Genomic DNA, 22,037 nt, shown 5'->3' with positions numbered 1-22,037 from the left:
GGTCTGATGATGGGTATCGGCAAGATACCCAAAACATTACTCGTTGTATATTAATTTAGGTAATTTCTAAATAAACTATATTAAAACTCCACGTGGTATGACAGTGGTAATTTAGATATATTAGAATTTAAACCAAACTGTTTTCACCTAACATTTACAGCTTTTTAAAAAAGATGTATATGTGCTTTCACATACAGGGTGATTTACTACCAGTGTGACAAACTTGCAGGAGGTGTAGGGGGCACAAAGACGAATCGGAATCATATAGCATTGCAGGGTCTGAAATGGCTTCGTCATGCGGTAGAGGACGTTGAACGGGAGGTCACGTGAACAGCGATCCCACTGGAAGTCAGCATTTGCGAACCATTTCTGTTGAAGAAACCAAGTAGCAAAAGTCCTCCGGAGTGGATAATCCGCAGGCTCCAATGATTGGACGCGTTGCAGATGGTATGAACTCATTTGATTTGTTGACAGTATCCTCCATACAGTGGATTGGGAAATACCCAATCGTTGGCCTATCGCTCGAGTACTCGTACTCGGATTGCCTTCTGCAAGACGTAGGACATTCTACTCATTGTCTGGCGTCCTCGTCGTTCGCTCTCGATTCATGGTGCCTCTCGTGAAACAACCAGTCTCACGTAACCTTCTCATCATACGATTAAAATCTTATAATGAGGAGCATGCCTGTGCGGGAAACGTTCCTAGTACAAGCGCAGAGCGGCGCGCCCGTTACAGTCTGCAGCTCCATAGGCGAGGTGCATGTCGGCCAGTTCAACGTTTGAATACTCGTCCAACCTACTCCCTCGGGAACTGGTTCGCAAATGCTGATTTGCCACCTCCTTTCTTTGCTACCTCCTTTAATATAACCGGATAGATCTCATCCACCCCCAGGTGCCTTTCTTATGTTTAACTTCAACAATTTCTTCTCCACTTTGCTCTCAGTTATAACAAAATCATTAAGCACCCTGCTACAATTTGATAACCTTCTGCCATTTTCATACCTTAATAACTCCTCATGTGTGAATGTAGATGCAAAATACTCATTCAGTTTGTTTGCTATCTGAGCAGGATCATCAACAGTCAAACCATCGATATCAAGTGGACCAATCAGATTCATCCCCTTCTTTTTAGCGTTTATATAAGTAAAGAAATCCTTGCTGTTTTTCTTAGCATCTTTTGCCAAAGATTTCTCGTAATCTGCCTTCGCCTGCCTAACCTCCTTTGTGACCTGATTACAGACTAGCTTATATCTGCCATAGGCTTCTGAGTCGCTTAATAATTTATATGCATCCCATGCATTTTTCTTCTCTGTCATGAGTCTCATTAGTTCATTTGATAACCATTTAGGCCTAACCCTTGAACAATAATTCTTAATAGGTATGAAACTTTTAGCAGCATCCACGATTAATTCCTTGAATGCTTCCCACTTAGAATTTACTGTTGGTAACATCGTCAGTTGATCCCACTGTACAGAATTTAAAAACTGTCTGAGACCACTGTACTCACCTTTATGGAAGCAAAAACCCTTTCCTTCACCCCTGATGGTAATTATATCTTTAAGTAAATCCCACATCAGTACACTGTGATCACTGCCACCTAGTGGTTCCTTTATCTGCAAATTCTTAATACATGAATGATCAAGAGTATTATCCTCTCTTATTACATGAATGATCAAGAGATCAAGAGTATTACCCTCTCTGGTTATTGTTGTTATTTGGTTTTTAGAAGCATTAGCAACTAAGGCCATATTGCTCTGGGATATGCGGTGGTCATTCCCTTACCTTTCTGCATCCTCCATATTTGGTGGTGACGGGCTCGAACCCCCGTTTAATCAAGAAGCGTGTGCTACGCACTGCTGCTCCTCCCCAGCTGGCTATGGAGGCGCCCCCTCTCTGGTTACCTCTCGAACATGCTGCTGCAGAAAACGATCATCCAATAAATCCACAAAAGTCTTACCAGTGTGTGAGTGACCAAGACCACAAGTTCCAGTCAATATCTGGGAAGTTAAAATCCCCCATTATAAGACATTCTGATTTACTAGCCCACTCTATTTCTCCGTACAATTGTCCATTGTACTCATTCGAGTCATTAGGCCTATAACACACTGCTATTCTTATTTTTGCTTTCACAGTGCTTTTGTCACACCAAACTGACTCAACAGTGCACTGTTCATCTATATCAACTGCATGCACTTCTTTTGATATTATTTTTTCTTAATTAACAGCATAACACCTCCTCCCTTCCTATCCTTTCTAACCTTTCTGTACACATTGTACTCCCCAAATTCCAGTTTTGCATTCCTTATATCTGTGTGACACCACATCTCTGCTATCCCAACAATATTCGCCTTTGATGTCTTGACCAACACTTCAAATTCATCAAATTTATTTACTATACTTCTAGCATTGATATACATGCAAGTATTAGTATTAGTATTAGTAATGGCCGCATGGTGCAAGAAAGCCTATGGCTTACGCTGCACCAGCCAAAAAAAAAAAATAAAAAAAAATATCCAAACAAAACAATGATAAAAACAAAATAAATAATAATAATTAATGAAAAAAAGGAAATTAAACCTATCATCCCACGTGCCTCCCCTACCCGAAGGCACCATCCAGATGACCCTTGAATTTCCCCAAACTGTCTGCCTCTACCACCCATGAAGGCAACTTATTCCAGTAATTTATAACTCGCTGGCTAAAATAAAACTTCCTGCAGTCCAATCTAAACATTTCCCCCCATAACTTGAATTTATGTCCTATATGTATATATGTATCTATTCTTATTATTAGTTACCCTAACACATTCCATATACCCACCTGTTGCACGATGACTGCCATCAGTCCTTGAAAACCCCAACACCCCTCGCTCCACACCGCTGCGTATTCTAATAGAAGTAGTGCAAGAATCACCTTTGCCTGCAGCTACTTTTAACCTTTTAGTCTGTGAATCCACCCCCCCAAGCTAGCAGTTTTCCGACTCACCTAACACTGCCTCGATAGCATCAGCAAATATTCTTGCACCCTTTCAATTTAAGTGTATCCCATCCCTGTAGAAGCAGTCTCTTCTGTTAACAAGCACAGACCACACTGAAAAAAATTCTAAAAAAAACTCCCTCCTATCGTGTCTGGGCAGAACTGCAGACATTTTCAAATTTAACCCTAACTCATGACTTTTTTGCAACGTAAATCTGCAGATCTCCTACTCTTAATGTCATTGGTGCCAACGTGTACAACAATATCACCCTTTGTGCCCTTAAAAGATAATATATGCTTTACAATGTCATCAACGTTTGCCCCTGCCAGACATACCCTGGTCCTGTTCCATCTATCCTTTTTACACAACATATTCCCCGTCTCCCCGACAACAGAGTCACCAACAATAACTAGTTCCTTTGGGACCAGTGCATTCTGCCTTGGAGATTACCACTGCGTTGCCTAATGCCCAGGAGTGAGCTCTGGCGTTGAGTTGGGCAGCTGAGAGCTTGATGGGCCCTCATAAATTTCTTCGAGGGTATCTACCCTATACCTCAAGCTCTCATAGACGCCCAGTAGAACGCTGAGTTGATGCCTAATTTCTAGACACTCTGCACCTGGAACCCCCAAAGACATCCTCCTTGGCTAGATCATGTTCTAGCCAAGGAGGATGTCTTTGATCAAGGGTTAGGCCTAAATGGTTATCAAATGAACTAATGAGACTCATGACAGAGAAGAAAAATGCATGGGATGCATATAAATTATTAAGCGACTCAGAAGCCTATGGCAGATATAAGCTAGTCTGTAACAAGTTGCACAATTTTTTAGGCTGTGATGCATTGGAGAATTGCCCCCCCCCCAGTTCTCCCCCGAGTCACAGCACTCGTGCCGTTTTGTGCCCATTGCTTTGCTGCTCTAGTCTGGGGCATGATATTTTAAATTAATAAGATCAATAAATTTAATTAATTAATTGTCAATACTACGCTATCTAATAGAATCCTAAATGCAGTGATATGTATTATGCTATATAATCATACATTAGAGCTGCCTAGTTAGCGCAATTAAAAATTTGAATTCCCTACAACTCTATACAAAAATAATGGCTGCAAGATTCGAACGAAATAACGGTTTTACGTATATTAAGTAGTAATCCACAAAAACTATTTATCTAAATTAAAAATAAAAATAACCAGCGTAACAATAACTATAAGACTACGTATAAAGTACAACATAAAATAACAATTAGGTAAATAAAAAGACAAACACATAGCTTTTTCGGAGCCTGTAATTCACAGCTGTAATTTTTAAAGAGAGTCAGCGCCCTCTTTGATTTTAGGATTTTATGGTGCATTAGCATCTAAGGCTATAATGCGCCATGTCAAGGTGACCATATGAGGAAAGATGTTGATTATGTGGGCTACGCACCAAGCACCTTGAATTTTCACTGTTATAAAGAATTCCAGAATTAGAAGCCATAAATTCAAATTACAGTTGAACAGCTTTAGAGTAGATTGTAGGAAGTTTTCTTTTAGCCCCAGCTAGTCATTGATTACTCGTAAAAGTTGCCTTCGCAAGTAGTTGAGGCTGACAGTTTGAAGGAATTAAAAGGTCAATTTGATAGATACCCAAGTGAGGAGGGAATGACATAATTTGTATTTTATTATCTAGTTTTTTTTTGGCAGGTGCAGCAAAAGCCTGTGGCTTCCTTGCACTATTTGACTAATACTAATACAGGCTGGCCTCGATTAATTCATCCTGCAAGCGCACTGTGCAAAACGGAAACGCGTTAATTGAATATAATAATCAATATGGAAAATTATAATTGGTCCTTGACCTTCTGGAATGTCCATAAAGAATTTTAAAAATACCTTTTAAATAACTTTTTAACTGTATACAACGTAAAAGTTAATGAAAATAATTATGGAATTAAATGTTTATTGCATAAAACAGTGGTCCCCAAACTGTGCTCCGTGGAATATTTTAAATTTTCGAGGGAAACACAGCGATACTTGACATCAGTCGGACACCGTGCGAACTACTAGCTTGAGGTAGTTCACAGTTTCAACGTTTCTTATTAAGTTGTTTGAACCTAACTACTAAACGGAACTGTTGGGTATTTCTTTTGGTCTGGGTGCGCCTTGAAAAAATTACTGAGACACAAAGGGTGCCGTGAACTGACAAAGTTTGGGAACAACTGACATAAAATACACAACGAAGAAGTGACTGTTGCAGAAATATTTGAACAGTGTTGACTTTCTCTTTTCATCAATCAATTTCCAATAGCCGACAACAATCTTCTTTAGGCCCTGGCGAAATAAATATTGTTTGAGGTTCTCTGCAATACGAAAGATTTCATCTAATTCTTTTACTGTTATCTCCTTCACAGTAACATTTTCATCTGGCTCATTTAAAAATTTGAATTTTTATGCAAGTGACTTTATTGACTTGATTAGCAGGAAATAAACAAGTAACACGTCTTCTTCCGATGGTTTTGTGGAAGACACCAAGGCGGGCAGCAGGCACACGTTGGTTTATTGCCCGTCCCACTTGCGGTGAGCTTAACGCATGGTTCAAATCTTTTTCAACTATTGCATAAAAAAAAAAAAAATCACGTTAACTGGAAATTTGCATCATGTAAAGTGAAAAGTGGTATAATTTTTTCAATTAGCTTTAACTGAAAATTGCATTAATCGAACTTGCATTATGTGAGGCCTGGCTGTACCTCCTTACTTGTAGTTGGCTCAATGCAGACACAGTTACACTTTATGCACAAAAGTTATTCTGTTGTACCTGAAGACTAGATAATAATATAAACTTCTTATTTAATTTTCTTCAGGATGGAATTATTAACAGATTATTAAGGAAAAAAAATCACTGTTTTGAAATATCTGTTATTGAAAACAATTTACTTACTGAGACCCCATGAAGCAGCAGCAGCTATATGTGCCATCTTCTGGCGATAATTTTCGTTAGCTTTAGGCCAAGTATCATTAGCTAGCTGATAGAGTTGAGCCCTATGTATACATATCAAAATGTCTGTAATAAGATTTAAAACTTATAAAAATTTATTTCCTTTAAACATATGTACCATAATTAGTATTAAAGAAAAAGAAGCAAGAGAACTCTAATTAACATTCAAAAATCATTGTGAATCTATTAGCAAAATTCAATCTTTCACTGAAACTATTTAATAAAAAAGGAGTACTAACATTTTATACACCAATGGTAAAAATATTCTGTCATTTGCTTTATTCTGCCTACCTTGTAATTCTTGAGAAAAACACTTGGCTAATATAAGATTTAAAACTGGTTAATGCTATCACACTGATGAGATAAAATTGGTCGATAATTATAATTTGGATAAAATGTTGTGAATTAATATTAGAAAACCAATCCAAGGGGGCAAGTTTATACAGCTTCAGCAAAAATAACTCCCACTTCATTTGCACATCTCTATTCAACACTTTTTAAAGACTTGAACACCTCAATTAGATTTTCACACATATGCCTAATTTCTAGGACACCGCAATTTAAAAACTCAAGTCTTCCCTGGTAAGAATACCTTTTTGTTTCACTAGCTAATCTGTTCTTCACTACACCTTTTCCAATATTTCTACATCTTTTCTAAAATGAGCATTCCAAACCTGTATGCAGAGTTCATGATGTGGCCTAAAGACTGCTTTATAAAAGGGAATAATCACGAATTTCATCATGCTGAAAAAATTCCTGTATCGCCGATACAGACTATACAATTATCTCAGGTCCTTTCACATCTTGGGTCATTTGGCCATCTTCTGGTGCTCTCCAGATGACATGTTATACTGGGATTAATGCCACTGTACTTAATGAAGTACTCTGTTTATCAAAGCTAATATAACACTTTTTGTCCCATATGAACAGTTTACATAGATTTTATTATTGTAGCAAAGTCTGATTAATCTAAGAATCTAAGGCAGCACACCAGTTGGTATGGGTGGCCAGTGAAACACTTTGTCAGTTTGGTGGGATATAAGCACTGGGAAAACAAAAATAGCATTAATAGTGACAATGATGTAAGAAAGTAAAATTATACAACATCAGTCAACACACGCACGCACGTCACCTGTTCACCCCCTCAAATGGCTTGTCTAGAGCTTCCTTGAATTTATTCAAAATACCAATTCTACAACACCACAAGGAAATTTGTTCCAGCAATCAACTATCTGATGGTTAGCTGAAGGCAAATTTCCACAAGCGATCCTGCAACCATCCTCAATTTGAATTTGTGTGTGTGTGTGTGTGTGTGTGTGTGTGTGTGTGTGTGTGTGTGTGTGTGTGTGTGTGTGTGTGTGTGTGTGTGTGTGTGTGTGTGTGTGTGTGTGTGTGTGTGTGTGATTATTCCATCAGCACTGCACTTTCTCAATCTATTTAAAGCCTTAAAACACCTCACAGGTGCCTAGTCTTCAGGCACTGAAAATTTCATGGTAAGAGCACCCTTTTGTCGCCCTCACTAATCTTGCTGCTCTTCTCTGCATCATTCAAAGTCCATATCCATTCTAAAATGATACTTACAGACCTGTATGCAGTACTCAACATACGGCCCAACTGTTGCCTTATGCCAGGGATTCTCAACGGGGTCAAAAAAAAATTTTTTTTTTTTTTTTTTGGCATGTAAAAATCATGGTTTAAAAATCATTACAATGGTTTATTGTCCCTCCAAAGTTCATCCCCCCCAATGACGTCTTATTTCTTAATATTTAATTTCTCTCATTGGGTTTTCTTTTCCCCTGAGACAACTGATTTTTAACATATTAGGATATTATATCAGGAGTGAATGAGAAATTTTGATAAAAGGAAGATAGTGGGTGTGATTTAATTCAACCACCTTTCCTTTAGGCATTAAATGCCCAACTGCTTTCAGAGGTAATGTCTCTGCAATCTCTGGCATTTGTCCCTTTCCAACAACTACGACCTTGGCAGTGGTGTGGTGCAGGGCCAGATTTCCCAATAGGCACCATAGGCACAGTACCCAGGGCCTACGAAGGAAGGGAAAAATTAAAAAACAAAAAAACAACACCACTCTTTTCACTGTGACTAACGAAAAACAAGCTCAGAAAACATATGCACAATCGATTCTAGGAGCTTCAATTCAATATACATACACCGCTATCTAGCGAATGTTCTCGAAACTAGAAGAATCGAAGTGATGGTTGCTCAGTCAATTGAGGTGGTTTATCAATTATCATAGTTGAAACCTGAGTCACGTTAATTGATGTGAATCACAGTCAAAGTGTTAAACTAGAAGAAAAATTTATTTATTTTAGCACATTTCGGAATAAAAGTGCCTAGAGCCTCGGAACATTTATTTATTCTTTTGTTTCATTGGCCAATATATGAGGCATGGATGGGATGAGGAAACGTTTCAGTCTATTGTTTCTACTTTCTAAGCGACATGTTATTGTAGTATTGATTTATTGTTTCCTTGTGGAAGTTGTTAATTTTTGATCCACAGTGCTTCTGGGGTGATCTAGGCTATGAGAGTTAAATAAAAATAGTTTATATTTTATTATTTAATTCTTTGTTGTTATCAACCCAACATCAATCATATCAAGTGCTGAAAAGAAAAAGTGTCCATGGTATCTGGATGAATATCTAGCTTATGGTTTTATTGCAAGCCCATCCGACTCAAGACAGCCCATGTGTCTTATGTATAATAGTTGTTTTTCAAACGAAGCTATGAAACAACCAAGACTTTTAGATCACTTAAAAAGGAAACATCCTGATTAGGGCTCACATTACCAGTCAAAATCTTAATACCGGTATTCCAAAAAAAAAAAAAAAAAAAATTTTCTCAATAAATTTTATAAAGTAAGAAAAAAACAACAATAATTACTCGAATATGTTTTAAATGAAACTTTTATTACAATAAGTATTCTGACAAAAAATTATTAAAAATAATTTAATAACAAAAACACAGTTATTTTAAAATACAGTTATTTTAAAAGCAAAAAATATGCATATTATTAATACTGCAAATTTAGTTATGTTTAAGCATCCACACCACCTGTCTGAATAAAGTAAGCTCTGCATAAACATAAGCAATCAATAGTGTTATCGTTTAAACTGGATCTAATTTTGGTACATATTTAATTAGCGGCAGAAAACGCCCTTTGGGATTCTGTGCTGGTTGGTGCTATTGTACTGAGATAGTCGTAGACGAGTTGCAGTTTATCCCCCCCTTATTCCCTCACCTTCAAAAAATGTTATTTCCTTTTTTATCAAAAATAAAAAATATTTCCTTTTTGACTTTTTATGGCACTATATGTGTATTAACGAAAGAAAGGGTTTGATGTTTAAGCTTGGCGAGGAAATCAAATCTGAGATGTGGGAGTTATTTATTTATTTATTAATTTTTATTTCCCTTACCTTAATACTGCCGTCAGTGGCCATTGTTATGATTTCCGTACAGCAGCTCCCCTCAAGCACTAAGGTACCTGACTGGGTTAAAAAATCAGAATTTCCAGGACCTGAGAGAGATTTTCCCATATAGTGTGTGTTTGTATGTGTGTGTGTGTATATATATATATATATAGTGGATATGGCAATTAGTTAACAGTTATAAAAGTAAGATACAATAGGTGAAAACCTGAACAAAAAACAAAAACCTAACAAGGGTGAGAAGAGCTGATTAATGCCATCAATGTCTAGATAAACATTGATAACACACACATATATATATATATATATATATATATATATATATGTGTGTGTGTGTGTGAGCTGTCAGTTTCTCATGAGCAATGACACAAATATTATAAAACAAAAGTCAATTTTCATACAAAACTACTTACAAGTATATACACAACTGAATTTTTTCTCATTTCATTTTTCTCATTTAATCTGTTAATACATGCTATCGTTTCCATAACATTTCTCTCAATTAACAATATGAACTCTCTCTACAGCTGTAAACAGTAAACTAATTCAATTTTAATCACTTCCTCATATTTCTCTTAACCAGCAATATCTTTTTCTTCATAACAGCAATCCATAAGCTCACTGAATAGAATACTAACAATTCCATATATCTCTCTTAACTTAGCAATATTAATTTTCTTTACAACTTCAACCAATAAACCAATACTAAACATTTTTGTTAATTTCTCATAATTTCTTCAACTTTATCCTTACTTTAAAATAATTAGAGTTTTATCTAAGCATCCTTTCCAATACAACACAGTTCAGAAGACTTGCCTTCCTTCTCTTTCATGGTGGGATTCCTTCCACGGAGTGCTGTGAAGTCTATCTTCTTAGTTGAACTTTGCCATATAGCTCTTTCACTACTATCTTATTTCAGGATTTTGGGAATAATAGTAGGGTTTTCTCTGCAGAAATGCTCAAAAATACTGTGTTATGCGAGGTTTGCCAAAATTCTTTAACCATGTTAGAGCAAAACCGTGTTATATAAGTACCGTGTTGTGCGAGGATTGCCGCAATTTATCAATCGTGTTAGAGCGAAATCGTGTTGTAGAAGTACAGTGTTATACGGGGATTGCCTTTATATTTTTTGAAGAATATATAATATATATATATATATATATATAATTATACATATATTTGAATAACATTTAATAACGTTTGAATAACGAATAAATAGTTGGAAATGGAATCTATCATAATAAAAATAAAATAAAAAACATATTCCTCCACATGATGCTTGAAATATAACTATACAAATAAATTAGAATGAGAGTTAAAATAAAAAATAAAATGAAATAATGCCAGCAGTATGGCAAGACAAGAGCAAAAATAGTTGAAATCAAACCAAACAGGGAGGGAAGAGAGTGGGGTAACAAGAGTAAAAATATTGCAGCAGAAACTCTCTAAAATAATTTAGAAAATCTAAATATAAGAATAATAATTCATTGAATTTTGAAAGCTAGGGGGCACCCCGGTGGGTGCCCCCCTCTGACAGGCACCAGGTCCAAATTTATGTGAAATATCACCAACAGAGAGGTAAACCATTACAATGAAACAAAAATAAACCAAAAATAGACTGACCATTACTACACCCCCATCTCGACAGAGGACCACAGGCCAATAATGGTCAGGGAATCACTGCATTTCGATCGCTAGACAAATCGCCGCAAAGGAGAATCTATCAAAAGATCAATCCACCATCCGATCCACTGGAGTGCTCATATCTGTTCTATTTTTTTAATTTTCTTTCATCAGGACCACCGCTTGTTCAAATCGCCTGCATTGGTGGTTCGATCTGGGGATCGGATGGTGGACTGATCTTTCGATCGATTCTCCTTTTCGGCAATTTGTCTAACGATCGAAATGCAGCGATTCCCTGACCATTATTGGCCTTGTGGTCCCCTGTCGAGATGGGGTGTAATGGTCAGTCTATTTCTGGTTTATTTTTGTTTTGTTTCATTGTAATGGTTTACCCCTCTCTGTTGGTGATATTTCACATAAATTTGGACCTGGTGCCCGTCAGAGGGGGCGCCATTAAATTTTTATTTAATTGGCTTTCAAAATTCAATGAATTATTTTTCTTATATTTAGATTTTCTAAATTATTTTAGAGTTTCTGCTGCAATATTTTTACTCTTGTTACCCCACTCTCTTCCCTCCCTGTTTGGTTTGATTTAATTTAGGTTTAATTTCGACTATTTTCGCTCTTGTCTTGCCATACTGCTGGCATTATTTTATTTTAACTCTCATTCTAATTTATTTGTATGGTTATATATATAAATATATTCTTCAAATAATATAATATAATATAATACGTATTCTTCAAATAAATCTGAATTCCAGAAAATTTCTTCAACTGATGTCAAATTCTTGCTTACAAAAGCCAGAATTGGACAACAATGACAGAGAGATATAGTAGTTGTTGATATGGAGGTTTGATGGCGCATAAGCTACTTTGGCCATAATGCAGATATAGTAGTAGTAGTGGCATGTGATGCAAAAGCAAATGTATGAGCCTATGCAGCATCAGCCAACAAAAAAAAAAAAAAAAAAAAAATCACACCATTCTCTCCAAATGCCTGTCCAGTTCCTCCTTAAATTTATTCAGCCGACCGGGCTAGCCGAGTGGGTAAAGTACCTGCCCGGCACCCCAAAGGTCGCGGGTTCGATTCCCGCCTCGGGCTCTGATCAAAGTACTGAAAAAACCTTGGGAGGTGCAATATGGTCATAGAAGCCGATGCGCCAACAACTACCAAATCAAATCAAAATCAAATCAACCTTAAATTTATTCAACCTATCAACTTCCACAACGACAGATGGAAGTTTGTTCCAGCAATTAACCACCCGCTGGCTAAAGGCAAATTTCCGCACATCTATTCTACATCTGTCTTTTCTTAATTTGAATTTATGCCCCCTTAGGTTCGTAATCTGAACAAGTGGAAGGATCCCATCAGAATTCAGCGTGCTCAACCCATTCAAGGCCTTATATACCTCAATCAGATCACCGCTCAGGTGCCTAGTCTCCAGCCACTGCAATTTGCAGAACTTAAGCCTCTCTTGGTAACAGGATCCCTTCATTCCCCTCACCAATCTTGTTGCCCTTCTCTGTACACGCGCAAGTAAATCTACATCCTTCCTAAAATGAGGCCTCCAGACCTGTACATAGTACTCAAGGCGTGGCCTGACCACTGCCTTATACAGAGGGATAATCACCTCCTTTTCCCTGCTAGCAAAATTCCTATATATCACTGACAAAACCCCATGACCTGCCCTGGCAGCCTGTCTGCATTGCTCAGAAAACTTCATATCTGCCTGCACAATTACTCCCAGGTCTTTTTCATTTTCTACCACCTTAAGTGTAGTACCACACAGTTCGTACGTTTCTCTGGGGTTACTTCTACCCATATGCAGTACTTTGCATTTGTCAAGGTTAAACTTCAGTTGCCACTTCTTAGCCCATCTGCCCAAATTATCTAGATCCTGTTGCAGTAGCACACTGCCATTACTGTCATTAACAACCCTGCCAACCTTTGTATCATCTGCAAACTTCAACATTAAGCCTGATATACCTTCATCAATATCATTGATAAATATACAAAACAACAGTGGACCTAACGCCAAACCCTGTGGGACACCACTAATAACATTAGTCCAAGAAGAGCAGCACCCATTGATTACCACCCTCTGTCTTCTCTGACTCAACCATCCTTTTATCCATTGTAGCAACTTACCCTTAATACCATTCTGCTCCAATTTGTACAACAGTCTTCCATGCGCAACAGTGTCAAAAGCTTTCCTGAAATCCAAATATATGATATCAAAATTATTTTTTGCATCCAGTTCCTTTGTAACCACATCATAATATCCTATCAAATTTGTCAGACAAGACTTTCCCTTAACAAACCCATGCTGTGTCTGAATTATTGCTGCAGTCTTGTCTAGATGATCCTGCAATGCATCTTTAACCAGCGACTCCATTATTTTACCCGGAACAGAAGTTAAACTAACTGATCTGTAATTACTCGTGTCACCCTTCGATCCTCCTTTGTGAACTGGGGATACATTTGCACATCTCCAGTCCGTGGGAACCTCCCCTGAGTCCAAGGATGCTCTCATAATTATGGCTAAGGGTTTGCTTAGTTGCTTTGCCGCCTCCTTTAATATAACTGGATAGATCCCATCCACCCCAGGTGCTTTTCTTACGTTTAACTTCAACAATTTCTCTTCCACTTTGCTCTCAGTTATTACAAAATCATTAAGTATCTTGCTACAATTTGATAACCTTCTGCCATTTTCAAACCTTAATAATTCCTCACGTGTGAATGTAGATGCAAAATACTCATTCAGTTTGTTTGCTATCTGAGCAGGATCATCAACAGTCGAACCATCGATGTCAAGTGGACCAATCAGATTCATCCCCTTCCTTTTAGAGTTTATATAAGTAAAGAAATCCTTGCTGTTTTTCTTAGCATCTTTTGCCAAGGATTTCTCGTAATCTGCCTTCGCCTGCCGAATCTTCTTTGTCACCTGATTACAGATTAACTTATATCTGCCATAGGCTTCTGAGTCGCTTGATAATTTATATGTATCCCATGCATTTTTCTTCTCTGTTACGAGTCTCATTAGTTCATTTGACAACCATTTAGGCCTAAACCTTGAACAATATTTCTTAATATGATGTCCTTCTCTGATTTTCAAAACCCTTTCTGTACTGCCATCTATTAAAACTGTGTCAACTATTAGTTGGAAACACAGATGACGGAGGGCAGCATATGCCGGACAAATTTTAAGACAATTCATACATAAACAGATACATTATATGAAATGTACTTGAAATAATATTGAAAAAAACTTGGTCTATATACACACTCCTGGGAGTCTACACATGAAATGTAGCTCTATGTATGTATTCATAAAAAGATAATAACATACAATATAATCATAAACAAGAAGAAGAAGAAGAGAAAAAAAATAATTAAAACTGACATACCATTCCCCTAATACTTCCAAACATCTCATCTGTCCCATGATTAATTCCATATCATCATGTCGCTGTTCTCTGGCTTGCTGATATGCACGAAGGGCATTTTCCCAATCGTGCAGCTTTTCATACCACCGTTCCTTTACTTTCTAAGACAAAAAAAAAAAAAAAAAAAAACACATTTAAAAAATGAAATGCATTTATGGAAAGTCAGAAATGGTTATTACAGAAAAATGATGCAACATTTAAATTTTTTCTATATGTTTTTATTGCAATTAAAAATATATTTTAACTGTTTTTATTAAAAACAGGATTTAAGAGTACTAGTCTACTGTCATTAGGGCTTAGATAATATCATGTGCTTGTGTGTTTCTTAATTAAAATCATTCCTTTTGGGATGATTTTTGTGGGCAAATCTGAGTTAAAATGTCTAATCAACATGAATCAACAGACTCAAACATACCTGCCCTGCTTACTCATGAGAATAAGCAGGGTGGGTTTTGGGGCATATAATATGTATGCTACTCTTGCCTTCCAAAAGGTATCCAAACACATTTTGGTTTCATGCCAAAATCACAATCACGGTGTGTCAGTTCAGTCCCCCTTTTCCATAGCACACTCCACAATTCCTCACCCAACATTCCAGTTCATCCCATAGGTGCTCTACAGGGTTCAAAGTGGGGCACTATACTAGTCATTTCAACTTTTGTACATTAATGTCCATGAACCCTTTTCAAACAGCATTGGCAATATGGCATGGGACACTATCCTGTTTATGGTTCCTTACATAACCACAAAAGGTCCTAAGCCATTAGAAGAGAAACAGTTCCACATCATCATCATGAACCCAACCTCCTCTGAACTTCACTGTTAGCATGATATACTCTGGCAGCAGACATCAGACAGGCATCCACACTGTTTTTGTTGTGAGATCTACCACTCCACAGAACTGATTTTTACTGCTTTACAGATCAATTACAGTTTTCACTGCACCATGTGGAAAACCAACAATACTGAAGAAGGTGTAGCAAAATATAAGAAATTAAGGAATGAGCTACAAAGAGAGTGTAGGCAAGCAAGGGAAACATGGTAGAGTGAGAGGTGTAGATTCATTGAAGATCTAGATAAAAAAGGCAGATCATATCTAGCTTTCAACGAAATTAGACACTTCACAAGGAAGAAGGGAATAAGATCCAGCACTATAAACAACAAACATGGGAAACTTTTGACAGAACCTGAAGAAATAAAAAACAAGATGGAAAGAATATATCACCGAACTCTACCAAAAAGACCACCAACAAGAAATAGAAATCAAAAGGAGTGGCTCAGAAGACAACACAGAAGACCTGCCAATAACCGAAGAAGAATTTGAAGCGGCACTAAAAGCAGCAGGAATTGACTCCTTGCCCATTGAGCTCATTAAAGAGGGTGGTGATGAGCTACACGAATGTATTTTCACCTTAACAAACCAGATGTACAAAGAAGGTTCATGGCCTCAAGATCATTGCACAATAGTCATGATCCCTTTCCCCAAAAAGCACAATACCAAGGAATGCAGCCAACACCAGACTATCAGCCTTATCCCGCATGTATCCAAAATACTACTAAAAATAATAAAATAGAGAATCAATGACAAAATTAACAGATTAGCATTAGTAGAGGCATATGATGCAAGAAAACAGGCTTATTCAGCATCAGCCAAAAAAAAAAAAAAAAACACACCACTCCCATTTCACCCCTCCGTTCATTCGAAATACCTGTCCAGTTGAGCCTTAAATTTGTTTAGGCTATCAACTTCAACAACAAGTGATGGAAGTCGGTTCCACCAACCAACCAACCAACCAACCAACCAACCAACCACCGCAGATATTTAGCACCCGACAAATTTGGTTTCAGGAAAGATAGGGGCACAAGAGATGCCATCGCAGCAGTAAGGCTCACGAGAGAGATATTTATTGACCTAGGAAAAAATCTTTATATTTGCTTCATTGATTACAAGAAAGCCTTCGATAGAATACAATGGCCAAAATCCTTCTCAATCCTGGAAAAAATAGGAATAGATGAAAACATACTAAACTTAATAAAAACATTGTACAAAGACCAGAAAGCCATAGTATACATTGATAACTTGGAAACAGACCCAAAAAAAATAGAAAAAGGAGTATGACCAGGTCTATTTAACATCTATGCGGAGGAAATTATGGCAGAAACCCTTGGAAACAGCAATTTAGGAGTGACCATAAATGGCAAACAAATAAAAGCAATAAAATTTGCAGATGATCAAGCAATTGGAGTGACCTGATCGAGAAGTTACAACTGATCAACCACACAGCCTAGGTTTATATGAAAATTAACATAAACAAATTGAAGTGCATGACATTCTCAAAGGACCTCAAAGCTATAAACATCAAAATAGGAAACAATAATATCGATCAAGTAGCAAAATTTAAAGATTTAGGACAAACACTGAGCCAAGATGCAACATTCACCGATGAAATAAAAGCAAGAATTGGGCAAGCAAAACAAGCTTTCAAGGAAAAACAAAAATTTTTTACAAAGTATTTGAATGAGCATATAAGGAAAAGAATTCTAAAATCCTATGTTTGGAACACGGTCCTATATGTATCCGAAACCTGGACGATAAACAAACGAGATGGACAGAGAACTGAAGCATTTGAAATGTAGTGCTGGAGAAAATTCAAGAAAATAAGCTGGACCGAAAAAAGACAATTAAGAAGTCTCAGAAGAGCTAGGAGAAAAATGAAAAATGATAAACCTAATCAAGGAGCGAAGAGGAAGGTGGTTCGGATATAACCTAAGACACAGTAAAATGTTAAGCCTGATTACAGAAGGAAAGATTAATGGAACTAGACCCAGAAACAATTTCATAACTTCATAAAGCAACTGCAAAGGGATACAACAATAAGATCATACCAGGACTTGGAGAAGCTGGCACCCAACAGAGAGATGTGGAAAAAAATCATCAGTGTACCAACCAGTTGTAGAGACTGAAGGAACCCATGATGGCTGCACCATGCAAGATGAGACTGCTGATTGCAGTTTGGCTTATGTGCCACTGCTTCCCCATGAAAACCAAAGCTGTAGAGCTCCATATGCAACGTATTCATACAGACCCCAACTGCTGGTGATGCCTTAAACTCCTCATTGATGTTTATGCAGGGATATTTGACAAAATGTAGTACCACCCTTCAGAATACTCTCCAGTCACATGAAGTGTGCTTCTGTTTGTCTTCCTGTGCATTGATGATTAGCTTTCAGTGGTGGTGCAGGCTGTGAGCAACTACACAGACTGACATATAATCAGACAATACCACAGGGGTAGTGTTGTCTGATTGTGATCAGACAATACCATTCCTCTTGAAATCAATCAACTCAGCTGTACATGCTGCAAGAATGTTGTCACAATATATCAGTGAGCCTTCTTTGGAAAAATGGGGAACCAATTCTTTTTCATGATATCTGCTCTTGGGACCAGCAAATTCTTGGATTTCAGTCTTTGATCCCGAAAGCTCTGCAGATGCATACCCTGTGAGTAAATTTTTAGTTTTGTGAATTTCTTCATTGCAATAGTTTATATCATTCTCTAGATCAGTGTACGGAGACCATATTCAAAGTTAGATTTGTTTTGCAGACCACACTGAGCGATTCAAGAAAAATTAGTGTGTTACATTTTCCATATCTTGTTACACATAAAAGGAAGTTTCTATTTTCATGTTAACATTTTTTATTTTCAGACTATATATATAAAAAAATGCAAATTCCCCACACGTTTGTGTGCAACAAATCTATGTTGTCGATTTATTTCTTAGATTTTACTTTTGTTTTTTTTTTTTAAAATACTTTACTTTTGTTTTTTAAAAAAAAAAACAAACTTCACTTTTGTTTTTAAATGCTCACTTTAGAAAATTTACAATCTGAAAAGGATAACTGCTTTTCAATATTAAGGTAAATAAATAAATATAATACTCTTCACTGCGTAATAGTGTTCTCCACTGGTGAAGCGTTACTTATTCAAAGCAGTGCAATACTTCAGCAACTTGTTGTGAAGATATTCCCAATATGAGATATAATTAAATGATGCATTCATACTACCTGGGTAATAGAAATGATGTAGTGCAGTACCCATGCATAAACCAACTATTTCATACTCTTAGAGAGTCAAGAAATATTTTTAGATTGTTGGGTTGTCACTATTGCAACAACAGGGTACTTCATTACTGTCAAATTACAACAACTTGCCCACCCATCGATGAGTAAGCCAACAAGCTTCGAAACAGTGCTGTCTGGGTGGTGGTATCTGCCGAGAATAAGTAACATTAGTCTTCTCCACTGGTGAAGCATTACTTATTCAAAGCAGGGCAATATCTCGGCAACTCGTTGTGAAGGTATTCACAATATGAGATACAATTAAACAATGCATTCATACTACCTGGGTAGTAAGTGCAGTACCCATGCATAAACCAACTCTTTCATACTCTTAGACATTTAGTAAAGAAATATTTTTAGATAAAATAAATATCATGATACACTTAAAATTGAAAATATTCAAAAATTTTATTAAGTACAATACACAATAACATTTACTGAATAAAACTTAACATTTAATGATATGACTGAGACTGGATATTTTTAGATAATTGTTCAAAATTTTGTTGAAAATTTGTGACACCAATTCTCAATATGGAATGAAGATGCTCATCTGTTATTCTGTTTCTTTTTAAATAAATTTATTTGATTTCGTGCATGAAAAAATTTACTCACAAACATACATTGATCCGAACAAAGTAGCCATTTTCATGCCATTTTTTTTTTTCATTAGTGGAAAATCTTCAGATGGGAGAGCCTTGTAGAATTCAAATAGTTTATTTTCGCAGTCCATATATTTATTTTTGAACCATGTTTTGGCTTGAAGATCAATAATTTCAAACAAGCTTCTTTTTCATGGGATCTTATATCAGCAAATCGACTTTCAAACTTGTAAAAAGTAATTGTAATAACGAGGCAATGATTCTTTGGAAATACGAAGGGGGTATCAAAAATTCGTACCCTGACTTAGATAAAACATCAGTAGAAAGATGGCATTTTAATATAAGTTGTCTGCATATTTAATAACTAACATGTGAAATTTCATTCCTGTAGGTGAATGTATACCACAGGTGTAGCCCGGAATCTGAGGAAGGATGCTATGGTTGAAAAAGTGGAGTATCAAGCAGTGATCAAGTTCCTGCATTTGCAGGGCAAGAAAGCTCAGGAAATTGATGAAGAAATGAAAGCTGTGTACGGGCAGAACTGTCCATCCCATGGTACATGGTACTGTAAAAAAGTAAAAACTGGAGTTCCAGTGCAGTTATACAAATGTCTTTGACGAGCCATGAGAAGGAAGAATATCAACATCTACAGACAGTGAGACGGTTGCAAAGGTTGAGCAGCTGGTGCTGAGTGAAAGACGTGTGAAAATTCATTCCATCACAAATGCAGTGGGAATTAGTTATGGGTCTGCCCACAGCATTTTATATGACCATCTGCACATGTCTAAGGTCTCCACAAGATGGGTTCCAAGATTGCTGACACCTTTGAAGAAGCAATGTCAAATGCAATGTTCTTGCCAACTGTTAGATTTGTGTAATGAAAAAATGAGTAATGAAAAAATTTGTATAATGAGAATGTTGAGAACTTTTTTGATTGATTGGTGACAAATGACGAATGCTGGATGCACCAGTATAATACACCCAAAGACTAAAGACATGTCAAAGCAGTGGAAGCACACATCCACAGGAAGTCATCAACGAAGTGAAATCGTGGTTTCTGGCAAAGAGTACAGACTTCTATGATCAAGACATTAAACAACTGATCCATATATGGGAGAAATGTGTTACTATACATGGAGATTACACAGAAAAGGATTAAAGTTCCTTTCCAGGGCTATTATTTCTAGGTAAGGGTGCAAACGTTTTGATACCCCCTCATATGTGTTTCTCTTTTAGCTCGGTACAACATTCAAAGTGAACTAAATTGATTTGCTCAATTTTGGATTTAAATAATAACTTATTCTGAAATGATTTGTTGTCTTCATACAAATCAGAGACCATTTTCCCTTTCCCTTGTAGTTTTAAATTATGAGCACTTAAATGACTAGAAATGTCTGTAAGAATTGCAAGATCAAACAGCCACTCCATATCTGATAGTTGTTTTATTGGTTTCCCTTTTTCTAAAATAAAAATATAAATTTCATGATGCAGTTTAACGAAACGATATAACACTTTGCCACGACTAAGCCATCTAATTGCACTATATAAAATTACAACTTCGTATTCAGCTTCAATTTCTGAAAGAAGCTGTGGAAACATATAGTGATTAAGGCCATGTGATCTTATAAAATTTACAGTTGAAATAACCAACCACATTCATAACATGTTGTTGATCCAATATTTTCCTACAGAGAGCTTCTTGATGCATAATGCAATGAATTCCAATCAGAGGTTCAGATCTGATATCTATCATTTTTCTTGGTCATTAGCATTAGTAGAGGCATATGATGCAAGAAAAAAAACTTATGCAGCATCAGCCAAAAACAAATGCTCCCATTTCACTCCTCCGTTTGTTCCAAATACCTGCCCAGCTCAGCTGTAAATTTATTCAGGCTATCAACTTCCACAACAAAGGATGGAAGACTGTTCCACCAACCAACTACCCGCTAGCTAAAGGCAAACTTCCGCACATCTATCCTACAACTGTCTTTCCTCAATTTGAATTTATGCCCTCTCAGGTGATTATTCTGAGCAAGAGGAAGAATCCCATCAGCATTGGGCATGCCCAAACCGTTTAAGGCTTTATACACCTCAATCAGATCACCTCGCAGGTGCCTAAGTCTCCAGACACTGTGATTTGCAAAACTTAAGCCTTTCTTCGTAAGAGCAACCCTTTGTTCCATTCACTAATCTTGTTGCCCATCTCTGTACCCGTTCCAACAGCTCTACATCCTTCTTAAAATGAGGCCTCCAGACCTGTATACAGTACTCAAGGTGTGGCCTGACCATTGCCTTATACAAGGGGATAATCACCTCCTGATCCCTTCTAGAAAAATTCCTGTACATAATTGACAAGACAATAAGAGCTACTCTTGCAGACTGTGTGCACTGCTCAGAAAACTTCATATCTGCCAGAACAATAATTTATCCCCAGGTCCTTTTCGTTCTCTACCACTGTCAGTGTAGTACCACAGAGTTGATACGTCACTCTGGAGGAAAATTGGAACCACACTGCTCCAATGTGTGTAGCAGTCTTTCATGTGCAACAGTATCAAAAGCCTTTCTAAGAATCAAATATATGATATCAAAGTTATTCCCTGCATCCAGTTCCATTGTGACCTCATCATAGTATCCAATCAAATTGGTCAGACAAGACTTTCCCTTAACAAAACCATGCTGTGTCTGAGCTATAACTGAACTTTTCTCTAGATGATACTGCAGTGCTTTTTTAACCAGTGCCTCTATTAATTTCCCTCGAACAGAATTTAAATTAACAGGTATATAATTACTTGTGTCACCCTTTGATTCTCCTTTGTGAATTGGAGTCACAATTGCAAATTTCCAGTCTATGGGT

The 22,037-nt window shown here is 36.9% G+C and overlaps 1 protein-coding gene across 1 annotated transcript in view; it reads right to left on the bottom strand.

The window, feature by feature from the left end:
- Window positions 1–22,037, bottom strand: part of mTor (serine/threonine-protein kinase Tor) — a 704,297-nt gene that overhangs the window by 212,600 nt on the left and 469,660 nt on the right. Inside the window, exons 32-33 of the mRNA XM_090387576.1 lie at window positions 14,424–14,563; window positions 5,889–5,989 (exon numbers count right to left, since the gene is read on the bottom strand). Of these exons, the coding sequence (XP_090243702.1) occupies window positions 5,889–5,989; window positions 14,424–14,563 (241 nt within the window). The remainder of the gene's footprint in view (window positions 1–5,888; window positions 5,990–14,423; window positions 14,564–22,037) is intronic.

The sequence above is a fragment of the Mastigoproctus giganteus genome, chromosome 13, assembly GCF_048544385.1.
Source record: "Mastigoproctus giganteus isolate SK-2022 chromosome 13, ASM4854438v1, whole genome shotgun sequence".
Lineage (NCBI taxonomy): Eukaryota > Metazoa > Arthropoda > Arachnida > Uropygi > Thelyphonidae > Mastigoproctus > Mastigoproctus giganteus.
This window is presented reverse-complemented; position numbering and strand designations above follow the sequence as displayed.